Source organism: Podarcis vaucheri, assembly GCF_965113315.1.
Source record: "Podarcis vaucheri genome assembly, chromosome: 4".
In the NCBI taxonomy this organism is placed as follows: domain Eukaryota; kingdom Metazoa; phylum Chordata; class Lepidosauria; order Squamata; family Lacertidae; genus Podarcis; species Podarcis vaucheri.
Window position 1 is genome coordinate 6600781 of NC_138762.1, and position 18524 is coordinate 6619304.

Consider the following 18524-nt stretch of genomic DNA (forward strand, 5'->3'; position numbering starts at 1 on the left):
TTCAGGTGAATGGCTAGGCCTTTCCTCCAGCCCCCTCACCTATCTGCTGGTTAGGAGAAGCCAGAGTGTTGTGTTTGAGCTGAGCTGGAAGCCGGCTGGGAGATGGAGACACCCAGACCTGCTTGCTCTGGGCTGGATCCACAAAGGTGGCAAATGGAGAAGCGAGATCTGTTGGGGTATCGATGCTCTGAGCCACTCCATCTTATACAGTGGTGCCCCACAAGATGAATGCCTTGCGAGACGAAAAACTCGCAAAACGAAAGGTTTTTTTGTTTTCGAGCTGCTTCGCAAGACGCATTTCCCTATGGGCTTGCTTCGCAAAATGAAGCTTGCCCCGCAAGCTCCGGGGATAGCGGGAAGCGCAGCGCGTCTTCCCCGCTGTCCCCAGACCTCTTTTGAAGCAAGGGGCGGAAGGGAGAAGATCGCTTCTCCCTGTTGCCAGCCCCGCAAGCTCCGGGGACAGAGGGGAAGGCGCAACGCCTTCCCCTCTCTCCCCGGACCCCTTTTGAACCAAGGGGCGGCAAGGGGGAGAAGCGATCTTCTCCCCTCCACCCCTTGCTTCAAAAGAGGGGACAGAGGGGCGCTTCCCCTCTGTCCCCGGACGGTCTCCATAGGAACGCATTGATTGATTTTGAATGCATTCCTATGGGAAACCGTGCTTCGCAAGACGAAAAACTCGCAAGAAGAAAAAACTTGCGGAACGAATTAATTTCGTCTTGCGAGGCACCACTGTACTCGGGTTATATATATGTGTGCAAATACAGTCATACCTTGGGTTAGAGATGCTTCAGGTTGCGTTTTTTCGGTTGACGGACGTGCCGAAACCCGGAAGTACCAGAACGGGTTACTTCTGGGTTTCAGCAGTCGCGCATGGGCAGAAGCGCTAAATCGCGCTTTGCACATGAGCACCGAATCGCAACCCATGCGTGCGCAGGCACGACACTGCCTCCCGCACGGATAACGTTCACAACCCGAGCATCTACTGTATAACCAGATACAGTGGTACCTCGGTTTAGGAACAGTCCTGTTTACAAACGTTTTGGTTTATGAACTCTGCAAAACCAGAACTAGTATCCAGGTTTGCGAATTTTACTTCGGTCTAAGAATGGAAGGGCACTGGCAGTGGGAGGCCTCATTAGGGAAAGCGCGCTGCGGTTTAAGAACGGACTTCTGGAACGGATTAAGTTTGTAAACCGAGGTACCACTGTATTCTAAAGACACCGCCGTCTCATCTGACCTTCATTCCAAGGAAAGCGAAGCCTTGGTCTCCGTCTCAGACATTGCGGTGTCGTGCAACAGCTAGTTTAACGCAACTGAAGTGGGTCGAAGTGCTCTGCCACACGGCACAACAAATCTGCTTCAAAAAGCAAAACAGCTGGACGTTTTGCGGTTTGGAAAAGCGAGACGCCGACCAGTGACTCATGGGGAGATGTGTAAACATGCCACAAGCAAATCAAGATGGAGGGCAGGAGGCGCGCTCAGAGTTGTATAAGCACCCCACAAACAAATCGCAACAAATGTCAACACCAGATGTAACACAACATCCTGGAAAGCTTTGCGCAGGCAAATGAGGATGAAAGCTCACTAAATAGGTCATCCGGAGAGCCCATCAAAAACTGCCTTTTCCTTGCCTGGAAAGGAGTTGCGGACCCAGGCATCCTGACACCTTCCCACTGCTGTTGTACCCCATTACCACCCCCTGAGGCTGGCTGCCCCAATTCCAGCCTGTCCCTCTTTGTTCCACGCAGACCTATTGTTTATCAAAGGAAAATATCCACAGAGCCAAAGCTCTCTGAAACAATGCCCTCCACCCACCACCACCTCACCCTTGTGACGCTCCAGGAAGGAACCCGGGACCCTCTTAACGCTGCTCTACCACTGAACCACGGTCCCGTCCAATGCTCAGAATGCCTTCTGAGAAAGCTCTGGGTGTTTGCCTGTTTTATTCCTCTTGTTCTGAATTTGCAGAAACAGTGTTTCCTAGTTCGCAAAAGGTGTGGGGTTCAGCCCCGCTATCCACCCACCCACAGCAAGCAAGAGTCCTGCTTTGGAGAAACTCATGTCCCATGGAAAAAGGGGAGGGGGGAATAGTACTCAAAATGCAACGAAGCAATTTTGGAGTCAGCTCAGAGGCAAGCCCTGCAGCCGAGTCAGAAAGAGTCTTCAGCGACCCAGCCAAGTCTTTCATTTTCATTGCCCAAACTGAATAATAATAATAATAATAATAATAATAATAATAATAATAATAATAAATTTTATTTATATCCCGCCCTCCCCAGCCGAAGCCGGGCTCAGGGCGGCTAACAACAATCAAATAATCAATCAAATAGTCGCACAATCTAAAAATATTTCATTATAAAAATTAATTAAATCAAATTGATGGCAACCAATTGAGCAAAATTCTGTGCAGGTTGCCAGAGGAGGGAGTCAGGCTGCGCCCTGACCAAAGGCCTGGCGGAACAACTCTGTCTTGCAGGCCCTTCAGTTCCCCTGGGAATATCCCAGTGCAGCTGGTATAATGAAAATGTTAATAATAATAATAATAATAATAATAATAATAATAATAATAATAATAATTTCATTATACCCTGCCCATCTGGCTGCGTTTCCCCAGCCACTCTGGGCGGCTTCCAACAGAATATTAAAATACAACAGTCTATTAAACCTTAAAAGCATCCCTAAAGAGGGCTGCCTTCAGATGTCTTCTAAAAGTCTGGTAGTTGTTTTCCTCTTTGACATCTGGTGGGAGGGCATTCCACAGGGAGGGTGCCACCACCGAGAAGGACCTCTGCCTGGTTCCCTGTAACTTGGCTTCTTGCAGCATGGGAACCGCCAGAAGGCCCTTGGCGCTGGACCTCAGTGTCTGGGCAGAACGATGGGGGTGGAGACGCTCCTTCAGATATACTGGGCCGAGGCCATTTAGGGCTTTCAAGGTCAGCACCAACACTTTGAATTGTGCTCAGAAATGTACTGGGAGCCAATGTAGGTCTTTCAAGACCGGTGTTATGTGGTCTCAGCGGCCGCCCCCAGTCACCAGTCTAGCTGCCGCATTCTGGATTAGTTGTAGTTTCCGAGTACCTTCAAAGGTAGCCCCACACAGAGCGCATTGCAGTAGTCCAAGCGGGAGATAACCAGAGCATGCACCACTCTGGCGAGGCAGTCCGCGGGCAGGAATGGTCTCAGCCTGAGTACCAGATGGAGCTGATAAACAGCTGCCCTGGACACAGAATTGACCTGTGCCTCCATGGACAGCTGTGAGTCCAGAATGACTCCCAGGCTGCACACCTGGTCCTTCAGGGGCACAGTTACCCCGTTCAGGACCAGGGAATCCTCCACACCTGCCCGCCTCCTGTTCCCCAAGAACAGCATTTCTGTCTTGTCAGGATTCAACCTCAATCTGTTAGCCGCCACCCATTCTCCAACCGCCTCCAGATACTCACACAGTTAAAAGCCATCTCTCCCAGCCTTGCACAGTCAGGATAATGCAAGCCCTCCAGGCCTGGGGACTGTCTCCCCGCCTTCAGCCAATCCGATCCAGCTTCCTCCTTCCCCTCTTATAAGAGCACTGAGTGATGTGTATCAGGGTCAGGCTGAGGCAGAACAGGTGAGCTCGCCTAGCAACAAGATGCTGGTATGCAAGGAGGCTTTTGTTGCCTTGGATGAAAAGCACTTAGTCTGCTGGCAAGGTGAAGGACGGCCCAAATGGTGAATGCTGGTATTCTGAACAAGCTTGCCAGTATATTCACTATTATTATTATTTGTTAAACCCATTAGTTGCTTTTTTTTCTTGCCACAGCGATGCAAAGAGTCTTAGAATCACAGAAATGTAGAGCTTCAAGGGCCCCCCGAGGGTCATCCAGACCAACCCCCTGCAAGGCAGAGATCGCAGGTAAGGCACCCATGACAGGCGGCCGCCCAACCTCTGCTTTAAAATCCCCCAAGGAATGAGAGCCCGCAACCTCCCAAGGGAGTCGAAGCTCTTGCCACCGGGGAGTTGTTCCTAACGTTTAGCCAGGGTCTCCTTCTTTGTCATTCATTTATTTATTAAATTTATGGACCACCCTTCATCACAATATCTCAGGGTGGTTCGCAGAATAATCAAAGCTGCACATAACTCTTATTTATTGAGTCCAGACAGGGTCTCAAGGAAGCTTACAGTCAAAAACAAACAACTAAAAATATATATTTATGTGACAGGGCAGAAGCAAGTATCCGCCACAGCTTCTATGGTACTGTACTGTACTCTATTCTATTCTATTCTATTCTATTCTATTCTGGTTTTCCCAGTAGTGATGTATGGAAGTGAGAGCTGGACCGTAAAGAAGGCTGATCGCCAAAGAATGGATGCTTTTGAATTCTGGTGCTGGAGGAGACTCTTGAGAGTCCCATGGACTGCAAGAAGATCAAACCTCTCCATTCTGAAGGAAATCAGCCCTGAGTGCTCACTGGAAGGACAGATCCTGAAGCTGAGGCTCCAATACTTTGGTCACCTCATGAGAAGAGAAGACTCCCTGGAAAAGACCCTGATGTTGGGGAAGATGGAGGGCACAAGGAGAAGGGGACGACAGAGGATGAGATGGTTGGACAGTGATCTCGAAGCTACCAGCATGAGTTTGAGCAAACTGCGGGAGGCAGTGGAAGACAGGAGGGCCTGGCGTGCTCTGGTTCAGGGGGTCACGAAGAGTCGGACCAGACTAAACGACTAAACAAATGTACAAGGCAGCTTGAAAGATGGGAAAACAGCAAAATATTATTCCTGCATTGCAGAGGTTTGGAGTAGAGGGCCAACTCTATGATTCTGTGATTCTATAAAATATACAACAAAGATTGCACATCCCATAAGAATCTGATCCAATGCAAACTTGTATCAAATAAAGAAATAGTCAACAATCCATCTAGAATATGCAAAGCTTGTGTACACCTGCTGTGCTTTGTCTTGATGACGGGACGCACTCATTGATGCCTTAAAGCTTTTAGCAGAAGGCTTTATTCCGAGTCTGAGTCCTGATTCCAGAGGGAGGGAGGATGCAAGTTCTCCATTCCCAGAAATAAATAACGAGAACAAAATCCCATTTTCCCCCTCCGTCTTCTTCTCTCCCACTTCCCCAAATGAAAGAAACCCAAAGTACTGGCGAAGAAGTTCTGCTTACCTTCCCATTGGGACTGGCTTTCTTGAACACCCTGAAAAACAAGAGGGGAAGGAAAAGGTGAGCGAGGGGGAATGAGAGAGACCTTCAGCACATAGGAACTAATGTGCAATCATAGACTTGGAAGGGACCCCGAGGGTCATCTAGTCCAACCCCCTACAATGATGGAATCTCAACTAAAGCAGCCATGGCAGGTGGCCATCCAACCTCTGCTTAAAAACCTCCAAGGAAGGAGAGTCCACCCCTTTCCACTGTCAAGCAGCTCTCACCATTCTTCTTGTTTAATTGGAATCTCTTTTCCTGTAACTTGAAGCCACGGGTTCGAGTCCTGCCCTCCGGACCAGGAGAAAACAAACTTTTTCAGTCTTCCATGCGACAACTCTTGAGATATTAGAAGATGGCTATCATATCTCTCCTCTTGAGATATTAGAAGATGGCTATCATATCATATCTTCTTTCTCAGGCTAAACATATCCAGCTCCTTCAACTGTTCCTCATAAGGTTTGGATTCCAGTCCCTTGATAATCTTAGTTGCGCTCCTCTGCACATCTTCCAGCTTATCAACATCCTTCCTAAATTGTGGTGCCCAGAACTGGACACAGTATTCCAGGTGTGGTCTGACCAACGCAGAATAGAATTACTCCATGACTTCCCTTGACCTGGACGCACTATACTTCTGTCCATGCAGCCCATAATAGCATTAGCCTTTTTTGCTGCTGCATCACACAGTTGACTCATGTTAAGCTTGTGCACCATCAAGAACTCTATATTCTGTTCACAAATCCCAACAATGCACAGAGAATTCCCTGACTGGGTAATGTGTCTGAACTTTTACCCCATCGCTTGCTTGTTTGCCCAGTTGATGAGGACATAAGAATAGCTTTGTTCAAAGATTTAAAACTCTCAGCCAACACATATCCTGGATAATTAGATGTTTAGGAAGTTAAGGTAGTTCTCACCTGTTTTAGTATTTCAACTTTTCTAAGTTTTAAAGTATGGCTGCAAAAATTTTCCTGGTGTTATTGTTGAAACTTCATGTGAACTTTCTATTAGGTCCCCTTAACATTTCTGAGCAGGCAGCCCCTTCTGCCATTACAACAGAAATTCTGAGAAAGGTTTGCATGGATGATAAGTGGAGCTCATTTTTATTGGACAGAACTCCTGGTTTGAATAATTATCTCGTACGTAGGGGACCGCCTCTCCGTACACAGAGGACCTTGAGGTCCACAAATAATAACACTTTGGAGGTCCCAAGCCGCAAGGTGGTTAGATTGGTCTCAGCTAGGGCCAGGGCCTTTTCAGTACTGGCCCCAACTTGGTGGAATGCTCTGTCACAAGAGCCTAGGGCCCTGCGGGACTTGACATCTTTCCGCAGGGCCTGCAAGACGGAGCGGTTCCACCTGGCCTTTGGTTTGGACTCAGTCTGACCCTTATGCTGCCCTTCCATTATGGTTTTGATTTATGGGCTACTACGAAAATGAGGCTGCATTTTAAACTGTATTTTAACCTGTATTTTAATAAACTGTTTTTTCTTTTTCTTTTACGTTTTATTGTAATTTTATTGGTGTTAGCTGCCCTGAGCCTGGTTCTGGCTGGGGAGGGCGGGGTATAAATAAAAATGTATTACTAGGATTATCATTATTATCATTATTATTTCAACTTTTGCAGTGTACAGTGGTACCTCGGGATGCGAACGGAATGTAAGACGCAACAGCGCGTCTGCACGTTTCGCCACTTCCGTGCATGCGTGTGACATCATTTTGAACGTCTGCGCATGCGCGAGTGGCGAAACCCGGAAGTAACACGCTCCGTTACTTCTGGGTCGCCGTGGAGCACAACCCAAAAATACTTATCCTGAAGCATATTTATCCCAAGGTATGACTGTATTTTATCTTGTTTTTATGTATCTTGCTTTGCAGCTGTTTCGGCTACACAAATAAAGAAAAATGAATACAGTGGTGTCCTGGAAGACGAATGCCTCGCAAGACGGAAAACTCGCTAGACGAAAGAGTTTTCCGTTTTGGAGGTGCTTCGCAAAACGAATCTCCTATGGGCTTGCTTCGCAAGACGACAATGTCTTGCGAGTTCCTGCTGGTTTTTTTCCCTCCCCCCCCTTTTTCTAAGCCGCTAAGCCGCTTATCAGCTGATCCGATCAGCAGATAAGCCACTAAAAGCCGCTAATGGCGCTAATAGCGCTAATCCGCTAATCCTTCAATGGGCTTGCTTCGCAAGACAAAAAACCCGCTAGACGAAGAGAATCACAGAACGGATTCTTTTCGTCTTGCGAGGCACCACTGTAATAGGAGGAGTCAGGCGCACAGAATCCCCTGACCTGCCACAGCCTCTTCATTCAGCTCAATGGAGGGACCCAATCCACCCCTCGCTTTGAGAAAAGTCAATCAGGGCTGTGGCAGGCACACCGTCCCTCAGAGAACCCGGAGAGCTACAACTGGAGCAACTGATTTCTTAAGTTGTACATTTTTGGAAACAACAACACTAGACCCCATTTTTACTCCAATACAGATACAGACACTGTGTGATTTCTGCATTGCAGGGGGTTGGACTAGATGACCGCTGGGATCCCCTCCCAACTGTTCGATTCTACGATTCTACGACATCCCTGACTGCAGTAATGAGAGTGGTAATGAGAGAGTCAAACTGAGATTTCCATCGTTAAGTGACAAGCTTTGCCGAGCAGGCAAATGAACAAGCTGGTGGCAATCTAGTTTGTCCTCGTTATTGCTGCGCGGTAAATGACAGCCGGGGATTTCCCTCTGGGGTTTTCCATTCCTCCGTTGCCATCAGAAAATCTAAACCTCCTGCGCAAGCCAGACGCCGCCGCTGCCACCAACCCTAACCTGGCAATTCAGGACTGAGAAAAGGAAGAAGTGCCCTTCTTCGTGCAGCGCACAGTCTAATAATAATAATAATAATAATAATAATAATAATAATTTATTATTTATATCCCGACCATCTGGCTGAGTTTCCCCAGCCACTCTGGGCAGCTCCCAATCGAGTGTTAAAAGCAATACAGCATTAAATATTAAAAACTTCCCTAAACAGGGCTGCCTTCAGGATTTAAAGGATTTCACTTCCTTCCGCAGGGCCTGTAAGACAGAGCTATTCCGCCTGGCTTTCAATTTGAACTTAGCCTGATCTTTTATCCCCCTTCCTTCCCTGCCCCTTCCCTTTTTATGAAGATTATCTGCTCTGGGATCCCACAGCTAATTCTCCCCTGGTCTCCTCGCTGGCCCAAATAGGACTAATTTAGCCAGCTATCCCTGGTGATCATCTAATGTTTATTGGATGGATTTCCCCCCTAAATTGATTTTTGAATTCTGAATTTATTGTTATCCACGTTTTATACTGTATTTTATGTTTTTTTTTGTTGTTGCATCAATTAAGTGTTTTAAATTTGTTGTTAGCCGCCCTGAGCCCGGTTTTCTGAACCGGGAAGGGAAGGGGTATAAATTTTTAAAAATATTTATTTATTTATTAAACTATGGAACTCCCTGCCACAGGACAGGGGGCAGCGATGGCCAGCAACATGGATGTTTTTGACAGAGGAGGAGGAGGCAAATCCATGGAGGAGGAGAGGGCTTTCAGTGGCTACTAGCCAGGATGGCCACGCTCCATCTCCACGGTAATAGGGAAAGACTTCTAAATACCAGTTGCTGGAAACGGCAAGAGGGGAGAGTTGCTCCCGTGCTCAGATCCTGCTTGTGGGCATCTGGGTGAGGATGACGGACTAGATAGGCCATGGGCCTGATCTGGCAGACTCTTCTTACGTTCTTTTGGCCCAGACCTGACTCTGGAACAGGGTTCGAAATTAGCCAGGCGCCAGGCACATTTTGCAACAGGCTTTCAACCACTTGCGACCAAGTGAAGCTGCCCAGGCTTGTGCCTTATATCTCCACCTGCGGATCCTTGGAGCTGCTGGGAGAGATCATCAGGGGGTTTGGGCTGGGTGTTCATCAGTATGCGGATGATACCCAACTCTACCTCTCTTTCAAATCAGAACCAGTGAAGGCGGTGAATGTCCTGTGTGAGTGCCTGGAGGCGGTTGGAGGATGGATGGCGGCTAACAGATTGAGGTTGGATCCTGGCAAGACAGAAGTACTGTTTTGGGGGGACAGGAGGCAGGCAGGTGTGGGGAACTCCCTGGTCCTGAATAGGGTAACTGTGTCCCTGAAGGACCAGGTGCGCAGCCTAGGAGTCATTTTGGGCTCACAGCTGTCCATGGAGGCGCAGGTCAAATCTGTGTCCAGGGCAGCTGTCTACCAGCTCCATCTGGAATGCAGGATGAGACCCTCCTTGCGGACTGTCTGGCCAGAGTGGTGCATGCTCTGGTTATCTCCCGCTTGGACTACTACAATGTGCTCTATGTGGGGCTACCTTTGAAGGTGACCTGGAAACTACAACTAATCCAGAATGCGGCAGCTAGACTGGTGACTGGGAGTGGCCGCCAAGACCACATAACACCGGTCTTGAAAGACCTACATTGGCTCCTAGTACATTTCCGAGCCCAATTCAAAGTGATGGTGCTGACCTTGAAAACCCTAAAGAGCCTCGGTCCAGTATACCTGAAGGAGCGTCTCCACCCCCATCATTCTGCCCAGACGCTGAGGTCCAGCGCCGAGGGCCTTCTGGCGGTTCCCTCATTGCGAGAAGTGAGGTTACAGGGAACCAGGCAGAGGGCCTTCTCGGTGGTGGCGCCCACCCTGTGGAACACCCTCCCTTCAGATGTGAAGGAAATAAGCAGCTATCTTATCTTTAAAAGACATCTGAAGGCAGCCCTGTTCAGGGAGGTTTTTATTATTTAATGCTGTACTGTTTTTAACACTCAGAGTGGCTGAGGAAACTCAGCCAGATGGGTGGGGTATAAATAAACAAATTATTATTGTTATTGTTATTGTTATTATTGTTATTATAGATCTTGTTTTCACACATTAGGATCCCATCTTGTAGAATTCTATCCGTTCTATTTTATCTGCACTCTGGGAATGAATTTCAGGAAGCAAATTGCTTTTTCTGCGCATCCTGAGCAGCAGCAGTGAACAACGTTGTAGTTAACAGTTGTAGCTTTTATTGACTCAGCCCCCACCCCCCGTCCTGCCCTGCTCACCGTTGCGAAGAGTATTCTTGCTTTATGAATGGTCATGAAGAAAAAGAGGTGGGAATAGGCCAGTATATATGTTGGCTGTCCCTGGATCAAGGGACTTTTCTTTTTTAGTTTTTCAAAGCTCTTAACTGGTCCTCTGAACTAGCCAGATATTTAACTGAGAATCTATCACAGTCAGTCCATCATTTGAAAAAATAAGACTTGCCCATAATGGTAACTAGGTATGCCGTTTTGCTGACCTTGGTTTAAGAAGCCATTTGCCGCCTGGCTTCTGTAGCTGAGTTTCTGACACTGCCCTGGAAGTTCTGAACTACAATTCCCATCAGTTCTAGGGCACTGTGCTGACTGCTCCCTAGGGCAGCAGCCCCTGCCAATCGGATGCCCACCAGAGGGTGCCAGGGTGGAAAAGGAAGTGAAGACACAGCAAGAGACTGACCACACCAGAAAATACTGACCCCCCCCCAACCCACCATTATTCATTGATCATTTTAATCTGCGGCTTGCCTTATCCCAAATATGCACGCGAGCATTTTGTATTTTTATTGCTATTTATTTATTTATTTAGCACATGCACAAACGACATTTCCGTCCGTGATTTGCAACTTAAAGTAATGGCACAAACCACCTCGTTCTCTCCCTTTTGTTTACCCCCCAGTTTCCCTTTCCTCTACCGTCCGGCCTGCGCCCAAACATTTAGAAATAACCATTTCACATTTTAAAACACGCACTTCAGTGCAACTTTTGGGGAAACCGTTTGCAAGCTAATGCAAAAGCAGGACAGCGAGGGCTTCAGGCCAACGCCTTATCCCAAGGGATCGAGGGGGTGGAGAAGTTTGCAGAATTATGCATTGTGTGAAGAAAAGCAGATAGAGAAACATTCCCAACCCCCAACCCCACATTACGCTGGAACTCACGATCATCTAAATGAAGCTGAATGTTGGAAGACTCGGGGCAGAGAAAAGGAAGGAGTTCCTTTACGTAGTGCATAGTTAAAACTGCGGAACTCCCTGCCACTGGAGGCAGTGATGGCCAGCCACCTAGATGGCTTCAAGAGGCAAATTTGTGGAGGAGGAGGGGGCTGTCAGTGGCTACTAGCCGCTATGGCTATCTCTGCCTCCACAGCAGAAAAGGATTTAGGGCAGCGCGCAGGGCCAGATTTAGGTTTGATGAGGCCCTAAGCTACTGAAGGTAATGGGGCCCTTTATATGTCCAGCTGTCCTTTGTCAACAACAAATAGTCGCTGTTTTTTGTGCTGAATATATGCTCTATGGTAATTCATGGACCTAATAGGTATCTCAAGCCATTTGCACATGTTGCGTTGCAACCAATCCATGCAGAGTGTAGGCACCCTATATATAGAAAGGAGCAAACCAGTGATATTTGAGGGAGCAGGCTAGCAGGCAGGGCCCATGACTTACATCCTAGGAGCCTACACAACACAAAACAAAACACTGTTGCTGTATGTAGGTTTTATTTTATGTTTTTTTATCTTATATTTTGGAAATGTACATCCAGGTGTTTTTTTCCCTTTACAATTTTTTGGGGCCCCCAAGAGAGCGGGGCCCTAAGCTATATGTTATTTAGGTTATATGTAAATCCGGCACTGAGCCGGAGGCAGTGTGCATGGACAATGTTCTGTACACTGACGCGGGTGGTGCTGTGGTCTAAACCACCGAGCCTCTTGGGCTTGCCGATCAGAAGGTCGGCAGTTCAAATCCCTGCAATGGGGTGAGCTCCCATTGCTCTATCCCAGCTCCTGCCAACCTAGCAGCTCGAAAGCACACAGTGCAAGTACATAAATAGGGACTGCTCCGGCGGGAAGGTAAACGCGTTTCCGTGCGCTCTGGTTTCCATCACAGTGTCCTGTTGCACCAGAAGCAGTTTAGTCCTGCTGGCCACATGACCCGGAAAACTGCCTGTGGACAAACAATGGCTCCCTCGGCCTGAAAGCGAGATGAGCGCTGCAACCCCATAGTCGCCTTTGACTGGACTTAACCGTCCAGGGGTCCTTTACCTTTTACTTTACCATGGTTGGTCCCAATGAGAATGGGATGCCGGACTAAAAGGGGCCATTGGTTTGATCCAGGAGACTCTCGTGTTTCTCTGTTGTACCTAAGCAAGGAGCTTGGGTGGGACACGGGTGGTGCTGTGGTCTAAACCACAGAGCCTAGGGCTTGCCGATCAGAAGGACAGTGGTTCGAATCTCCACGGCGGGGTGAGCTCCTGTTGTTCGGTCCCTGCTCCTGCCAACCTAGCAGTTCGAAAGCACATCAAAATTGCAAGTAGATCAATAGGTACCGCTCCAGCGGGGAAGGTAAATGGCGTTTCCGTACGCTGCTCTGGTTTCGCCAGAAGCGGCTTAGTCCTGCTGGCCACATGACCCAGAAAAACTGTCTGCAGACAAACGCTGGCTCCCTCAGCCTATAGAGCGAGATGAGTGCCGCAACCCCAGAGTCGTCCGCGACCGGACCTAACGGTCAGGGGTACCTTTACCTTTAAGCAAGGAGCTTACATCAGCAGCGAAGAGATGAAATTGCGAGCAACTCCTGGACCAAGAATGGCAGGTGCATTTCTAGAGAATGCTTTTATCGACTGATTTAAAACACTTCTGCCCTGGAGGATAAGACGATTGGTGGCTCCTGGCACAATGGCTACGCTCTCCTTTCGCTTTCGGAGGCTGCAATGTTTCTGAATACCCATTGCTGGAAATGGCAGGAGGGGAAAGGGGTCTACGCTTGGATCCTTCGCTTCCCATATTATTGGGAATTTGGCTGGCCACTTTGAGAACAGGACGCTGGACTAGAAGGGGCGACTGGCTTGATTCGGCCGCAGGTCTCTGCTTACGACCATATCCAGCCTTTCAATCAATCAATCAAAATCCACCAAGGAGGCAAACACCTCCACATGTCAAAGGTTCAAACCAAGCCATTTGCAACGCACACAATTTGAAATGCACACACAAACGAAACAGAAAAGGAGACCAACAGTAACATTATACAGTGGTACCTTGGTTCTCAAACACCTTGGTACTCAAACAACTTGGAACCCAAACACTGCAAACCCGGAAGTAAGTGTTCTGGTCGGCAATTTTTTTTCAGAAGCTGAATGTGCTCCGTTTTGAGTGTTACGCTCCTGATTTGAGAGCCACACTTCCGTTTTGAGTGTTACGCTGAGGTCTGTCTGTTTTTGCTATTTATTTTGCATTTTTGAGGCTCTTTTTTATTCTGTTTTTGTGACTGTGTGGAACCCAGTTCAGCTACCGATTGATTGATTGATTGTGTGACTACAATACAGTGGTACCTCGGGTTACATACGCTTCAGGTTACAGACTCCGCTAACCCAGAAATATTACCTCGGGTTAAGAACTTTGCTTCAGGATGAGACCAGAAATCGTGCTCTGGCGGCGCAGCGGCAGCGGGAGGCCCCATTAGCTAAAGTGGTGCTTCAGGTTAAGAACAGTTTCAGGTTAAGAACGGACCTCTGAAACGAATTAAGTACTTAACCCGAGGTACCACCGTACATTGTTGATTGCTTTCATTTTATGGATCAATGGTCAGTAAAATCCATGTTAAATTGCTGTTTTAGGGGTTGTTTTTAAAAGTCTGGAACGGATTAATCTGATTTGCATTACTTTCTATGGGAAAGCGCGCCTTGGTTTTGGAACGCTTTGGTTTCGGAATGGACTTCCGGAACGGATTAAGTTTGAGAATCAAGGTACCACTGTATATACAAGACCGAAGAAATGATATTCACCACAATATAGCTCAGTTGGTACAGCATAAGACTCTTAATCTCAGGGTTGTGGGTTTGAGTCTCCAATTGGACAAAAGATTCCTGCATTGCAACGAACGGGTTGGACTAGATGACCCTTGTGGTCCTTTCCAACTCTACACTTCTATGATTCTATTATTTTAAACACCACAAGAGATTCAAATCAGCTTCAGCTTTTGCTGAATTAGGCGGCAAGCAAGCCTCCCTGGGGAAAGCGCTCCTTAATTGGGGGGCCACCACCAAGAAGGCCATGCTCCCCCAGTTGCTACCAGCCTGAGCCTGAAGGCAGAGGTGCCTGCGGTGGGTCTGCGATGGGGGTCTTAATGAACAGTCCCACTCATGTGAGATTTCTTAAGCATTACCTCACAAGTGTGCATTTCCTAGTGCCTGTGCAATCCCAGAGATGAACACAGGTAAACTGCATTTCTGCTCTAAGGCAGCCTTTCCCAACCCAGTGCCCTCCAGATGTTGCCAGACTGTAATTCGGGGGGCCCCCCCGCCAGCACAGGTGCTGGAAGTTGAAGTCCAGCAAGATCTGGGTGGGGGAACCATGTTGGGAATGGCAGCCCTAGGAAAAAACACACAGTTTGTTCTTTTCTTACGGAGGACGTGTTTTCTGTCCAATAAATTCCCCCCTCCCTTTCTCTCTCCTTTTCCCTCCCTCCCTCTCTCTTCCTTTCTCTTGCACTCTAGCTCAAAAAACTGGACTGAAAATGCATTAATAAAAAGACTCTCATGGCGGAAGTGTGTTGTTTTTGAAGCGCTCCCCTCCCACATTTGAAGAGCTTGCTGGATAGCTCATCCACCCAAGTGAACAAGGATTTTGCCAACTGCTTTTCTAAGTTTCCTAACTCTTTTCTAAGTTTCCAAAAATGCACAGCACGAGAGAGGGGGAGGACCACCCTGAGCGCCAGCCAGCAGTGATGTCACAGGCACTGTCCAATAGCCCCCTCACCCCCCAAAGAGGTAGTAGCCCAATGACATCATTAGGTACTTAAGACTTTGGGTGCCTCTCCAGGTGATACTACCCTCCCCTACCAAAAAACAACAACCCTCTTCATTCGCCGGGGAACAGCTGCGGGAGACGGAAAGCAATCTGCAACTGATGCATCTCAGCGAGTAAGAAAAAAAAGAAACCGCCGCTCTGGAAAAATGAATCTGCTGTACCGGCGCTGTGGCTCCCTTCTCAGGGAATGGTTTTCCGTGACTGGGCTCTGGCTGCAGCATCCTCTGATCTCGTCCCCCGCGCAATCCCTTACCGCTTCGTCAAGTCTTCTGTAACCGCGTTCCTGAAGACTCCATCCCTGTCTTCGAAGCCAAGGGGGGGCTTGTTAGCCGAATCTCCCTGCGCCCCCTTCATCAGGGCTCTCCGGCTCGCCAAGCGAGCAGCCAGCAGCAGTCACGACCGAGGGAGGGAGAGAGAGAAAGCTGTTCCTTGACTGGGTCTCGAGGGGGCCTCCCCGGATCCACGGAAAGCTCTCAGCTGGAACGCCAGGGCGAGGTATTGGGGGGGGGGGGGAGGCCGGGATGCAAGCAAGCAAGCAGCCGCTTCCCAGCCCGCGGGCCTTCAAAGATTTTTCTTGAGGCGGCGGTGCAAAGGAAATCCCGCTATTATTCGTCACAACCCAGCTGCTTCCAGAGAAACACGGAAACAAACCACCCGGCCGCAGCCCACGAAGCAGCCGGATGTTTCAAAAGCAAGAGGGCATTCCATGTCTCTGCAGCTTCAGAGGGAAACAGGGAAGCTGCCTCCCGCAGAGTCAGGTCACTGGTCCATCGAGCTCCATATTGTCTACCCTGACTGGCAGCCGCTCTGGGTTTCCTCCCAGCCCTACATAGGACCTTTTGCATCTGAAACAGAGGCTTTGCCACTGAGCCACAGCCCTTTTCTCTGCCAGTTCTCTGCCTCAGATGAACCCCTCCTCCTCTCGGCCTGCCATCTTCTTAGCACCTTCTATACTAGGCTCATAGAATCATAGCATAGTTCGAAGGGACCTCTGAGGGTCATCCAGCCCAACCCCCTGCAAATGGCCATCCAAGCTTTGTCTAAACACTTCCAATGAAGGAGAGCCCGCAACCTCTGGAGAGAGACCGTTCCACCACTGAACAGCTCTTCCTGTCGGAAAGCTCTTCCTGATGTTTATTCAGAATCTCCTTTCTTGTAACTTGAAGCAGAGACATCACCATGCTGACAAAGGTCCGTCTAGTTAAAGCTCTGGTTTTCCCAGTAATGATGTAAGGAAGTGAGAGCTGGACCATAAAGAAGGCTGATCACCGAAGAATGGATGCTTTTGAATTCTGGTGCTGGAGGAGACTCTTGAGAGTCCCATGGACTGCAAGAAGATCCAACCTCTCCATTCTGAAGGAAATCAGCCCCGAGTGCTCCCTGGAAGGACAGATCCTGAAGCTGAGGCTCCAATACTTTGGCCACCTCATGAGAAGACTCCCTGGAAAAGACCCTGATGTTGGGAAAGATGGAGGGCACAAGGAGAAGGGGATGACAGAGGACGAGATGGTGGGACAGTGTTCTGGAAGCTACCAGCATGAGTTTGACCAAACTGCGGGAGGTAGTGGAAGACAAGAGTGCCTGGCGTGCTCTGGTCCAGGGGGTCACAAAGAGTCAGACATGACTAAACGACTAAACAACAACAAATTATTTGCAATAAAGCATCGCTTCCCCTCCCCCCCATTGACATCACGCGTTCCTGGCAAATATGTAGACACCTTGTGGGCTGTCATGTTTTAATTATGGTCCTATGAATTTTTCATTGCTGTGCTTCCTCTCTCTCTTGCGCGGCACTCCCCCCTCCCCAAATAAGAATCAGAGCAACTTGAGTAAATCATTAGCGCGACCTCCCTAGGAAATAAAAGACGCTAATGAGGTTGGGTGCCCATCAAGGCGAGGGGACTTTCTCTCCCCTTTTGGAATCTCCCCCCCCCAACAGAGACAGACACACACACCCCATACCTGGCCGAAAGGTGGAGATGGATGAATTGGGGGAGGAGCAGAGGCAGGGAGGGGGAATCCCCCCCCCTAAGCACCTGCTGAGACTCCTCCCAGGGAGGGATGTCAAAGCCCTGCAGTTGCCATGACAGCCGCAGCTGTTTCCCTACCAGGGAGCTCATTAAGGGAAGTTCTTCGCCATGCAAATTAGCAGCAAGACAGAGGCATCCGAGGGCAAGGATGGGGAACAGGGGAGAGACCCAGATCCGTTTTGGCAGGGGGGCCAATTTGGGGAAGGGTGCGGATCCAGTGCGTGGCCACACACCCTGGAATCCTTTATCGGACTACCCTTCAATATGTGGGGCAGGTGATGGCGCTACCTCCCCTCTTCCATCTACTGAACTATACCAATGCTTAACTGCCGATACCAAGAAAGTTGTGATGGTTTGCGACGAGGTAGGCGAAAACCAAGTAGCTGGTGCCAATTTGCCAAGTGGAATAATTCCTACCAGGCCCCTCAACGGCGACCAGTCCATAGCAAGGTCAAGGAACGAGAACCTTATAGGGTGGGAGGGTGGGAAAAGCAGAAACAGCTGGTAGGCAGCAAAAGAGGGAGATCCCCGGCCGCGCCTGCCTTAAATAGGGCAGGCCACGCCCCCAGAGCCAGCTGATTGGCTGGCGAGCGGGTGATGCAGCTGGGAGTGGCTTTCTTAAACTGTGGTACCCAGAACTGGACACAGGACTCCAGGTGTGGTCTGACCAAGGCAGAATAGAGCAGGACTACGACTTCCCTTGATTAGGACTCCAGATTTCTGTGGACGCAGCCGAGAATAGCATTAGCTTTTTTTGCTGCTGCATCGCCCTGTTAAGACAGCCAATAAGCCAGGCAATACTACTGGGAACATAGCCTTATTCTTGCGATGTGCAGGCATTGCCTCTCTGCGCTCCTCGCGCTCCTCTTGCAGAAACTCATCTTTTAACACGTTGTCCATTTTCCAACAGCAGGACTTCAAAGCCTTCGCAGCCTGTGTGGCGGCTGGTCTCTGCATCCTTATCTATGTTCCTTAAATCATTTCTCCACCTTCGCTAAAGCCTTGTTAATATCCACCAGAGGATGTACAGGCGCAGCTATCGTCTTAAGCAGCTCGTTACAAACCAGGAATCTATAAAAGGAGGTTGCAGATGCTTCACGGAGCCCCTTATCGCAGAACTAATAGCCAGACACTCATCATCGCTGAAGCACCAGAGTTTATAAGATAAGAGGCACCAGGGCAGAAGGACTGAAAGTCCTTTACTTTCAATCCAACAGGTGGGAAGGGAAGGGTGGGAACCCTGTTCGTGCTCTGAAGTCTTGCTGAACCACCCTGTTAAGATTTCCCGATGCAAAGTATTCCTCTGAAATCTCGGGAGGAAATGGTCCCAAATGTCTAGTTTGTCCCCCGAGAGTGCAGTTTTTGCAGGAAAAAGCATGCTGAAATGACAGCAGGAAGGGCATCACTTAGAATCTTGGAACTGTAGAGCTGGAAGGGACCCTAAGGGT

General features: G+C 48.8%; 1 protein-coding gene across 3 annotated transcripts in view; it reads right to left on the bottom strand.

The window, feature by feature from the left end:
* Nucleotides 1–18524, bottom strand: part of ARRB1 (arrestin beta 1) — a 129500-nt gene that overhangs the window by 45088 nt on the left and 65888 nt on the right. The window contains exons 1-2 of one of the 3 annotated variants that reach the window (XM_082219423.1): nucleotides 15300–15565; nucleotides 5151–5181 (exon numbers count right to left, since the gene is read on the bottom strand). In XM_082219423.1, the coding sequence (XP_082075549.1) occupies nucleotides 5151–5181; nucleotides 15300–15400 (132 nt within the window). In that variant the 5' untranslated portion in view covers nucleotides 15401–15565. Of the gene's footprint in view, nucleotides 1–5150; nucleotides 5182–15299; nucleotides 15566–18524 lie in introns of those variants that run through there. The other 2 variants (XM_082219424.1, XM_082219425.1) reach the window with 2 other exon arrangements.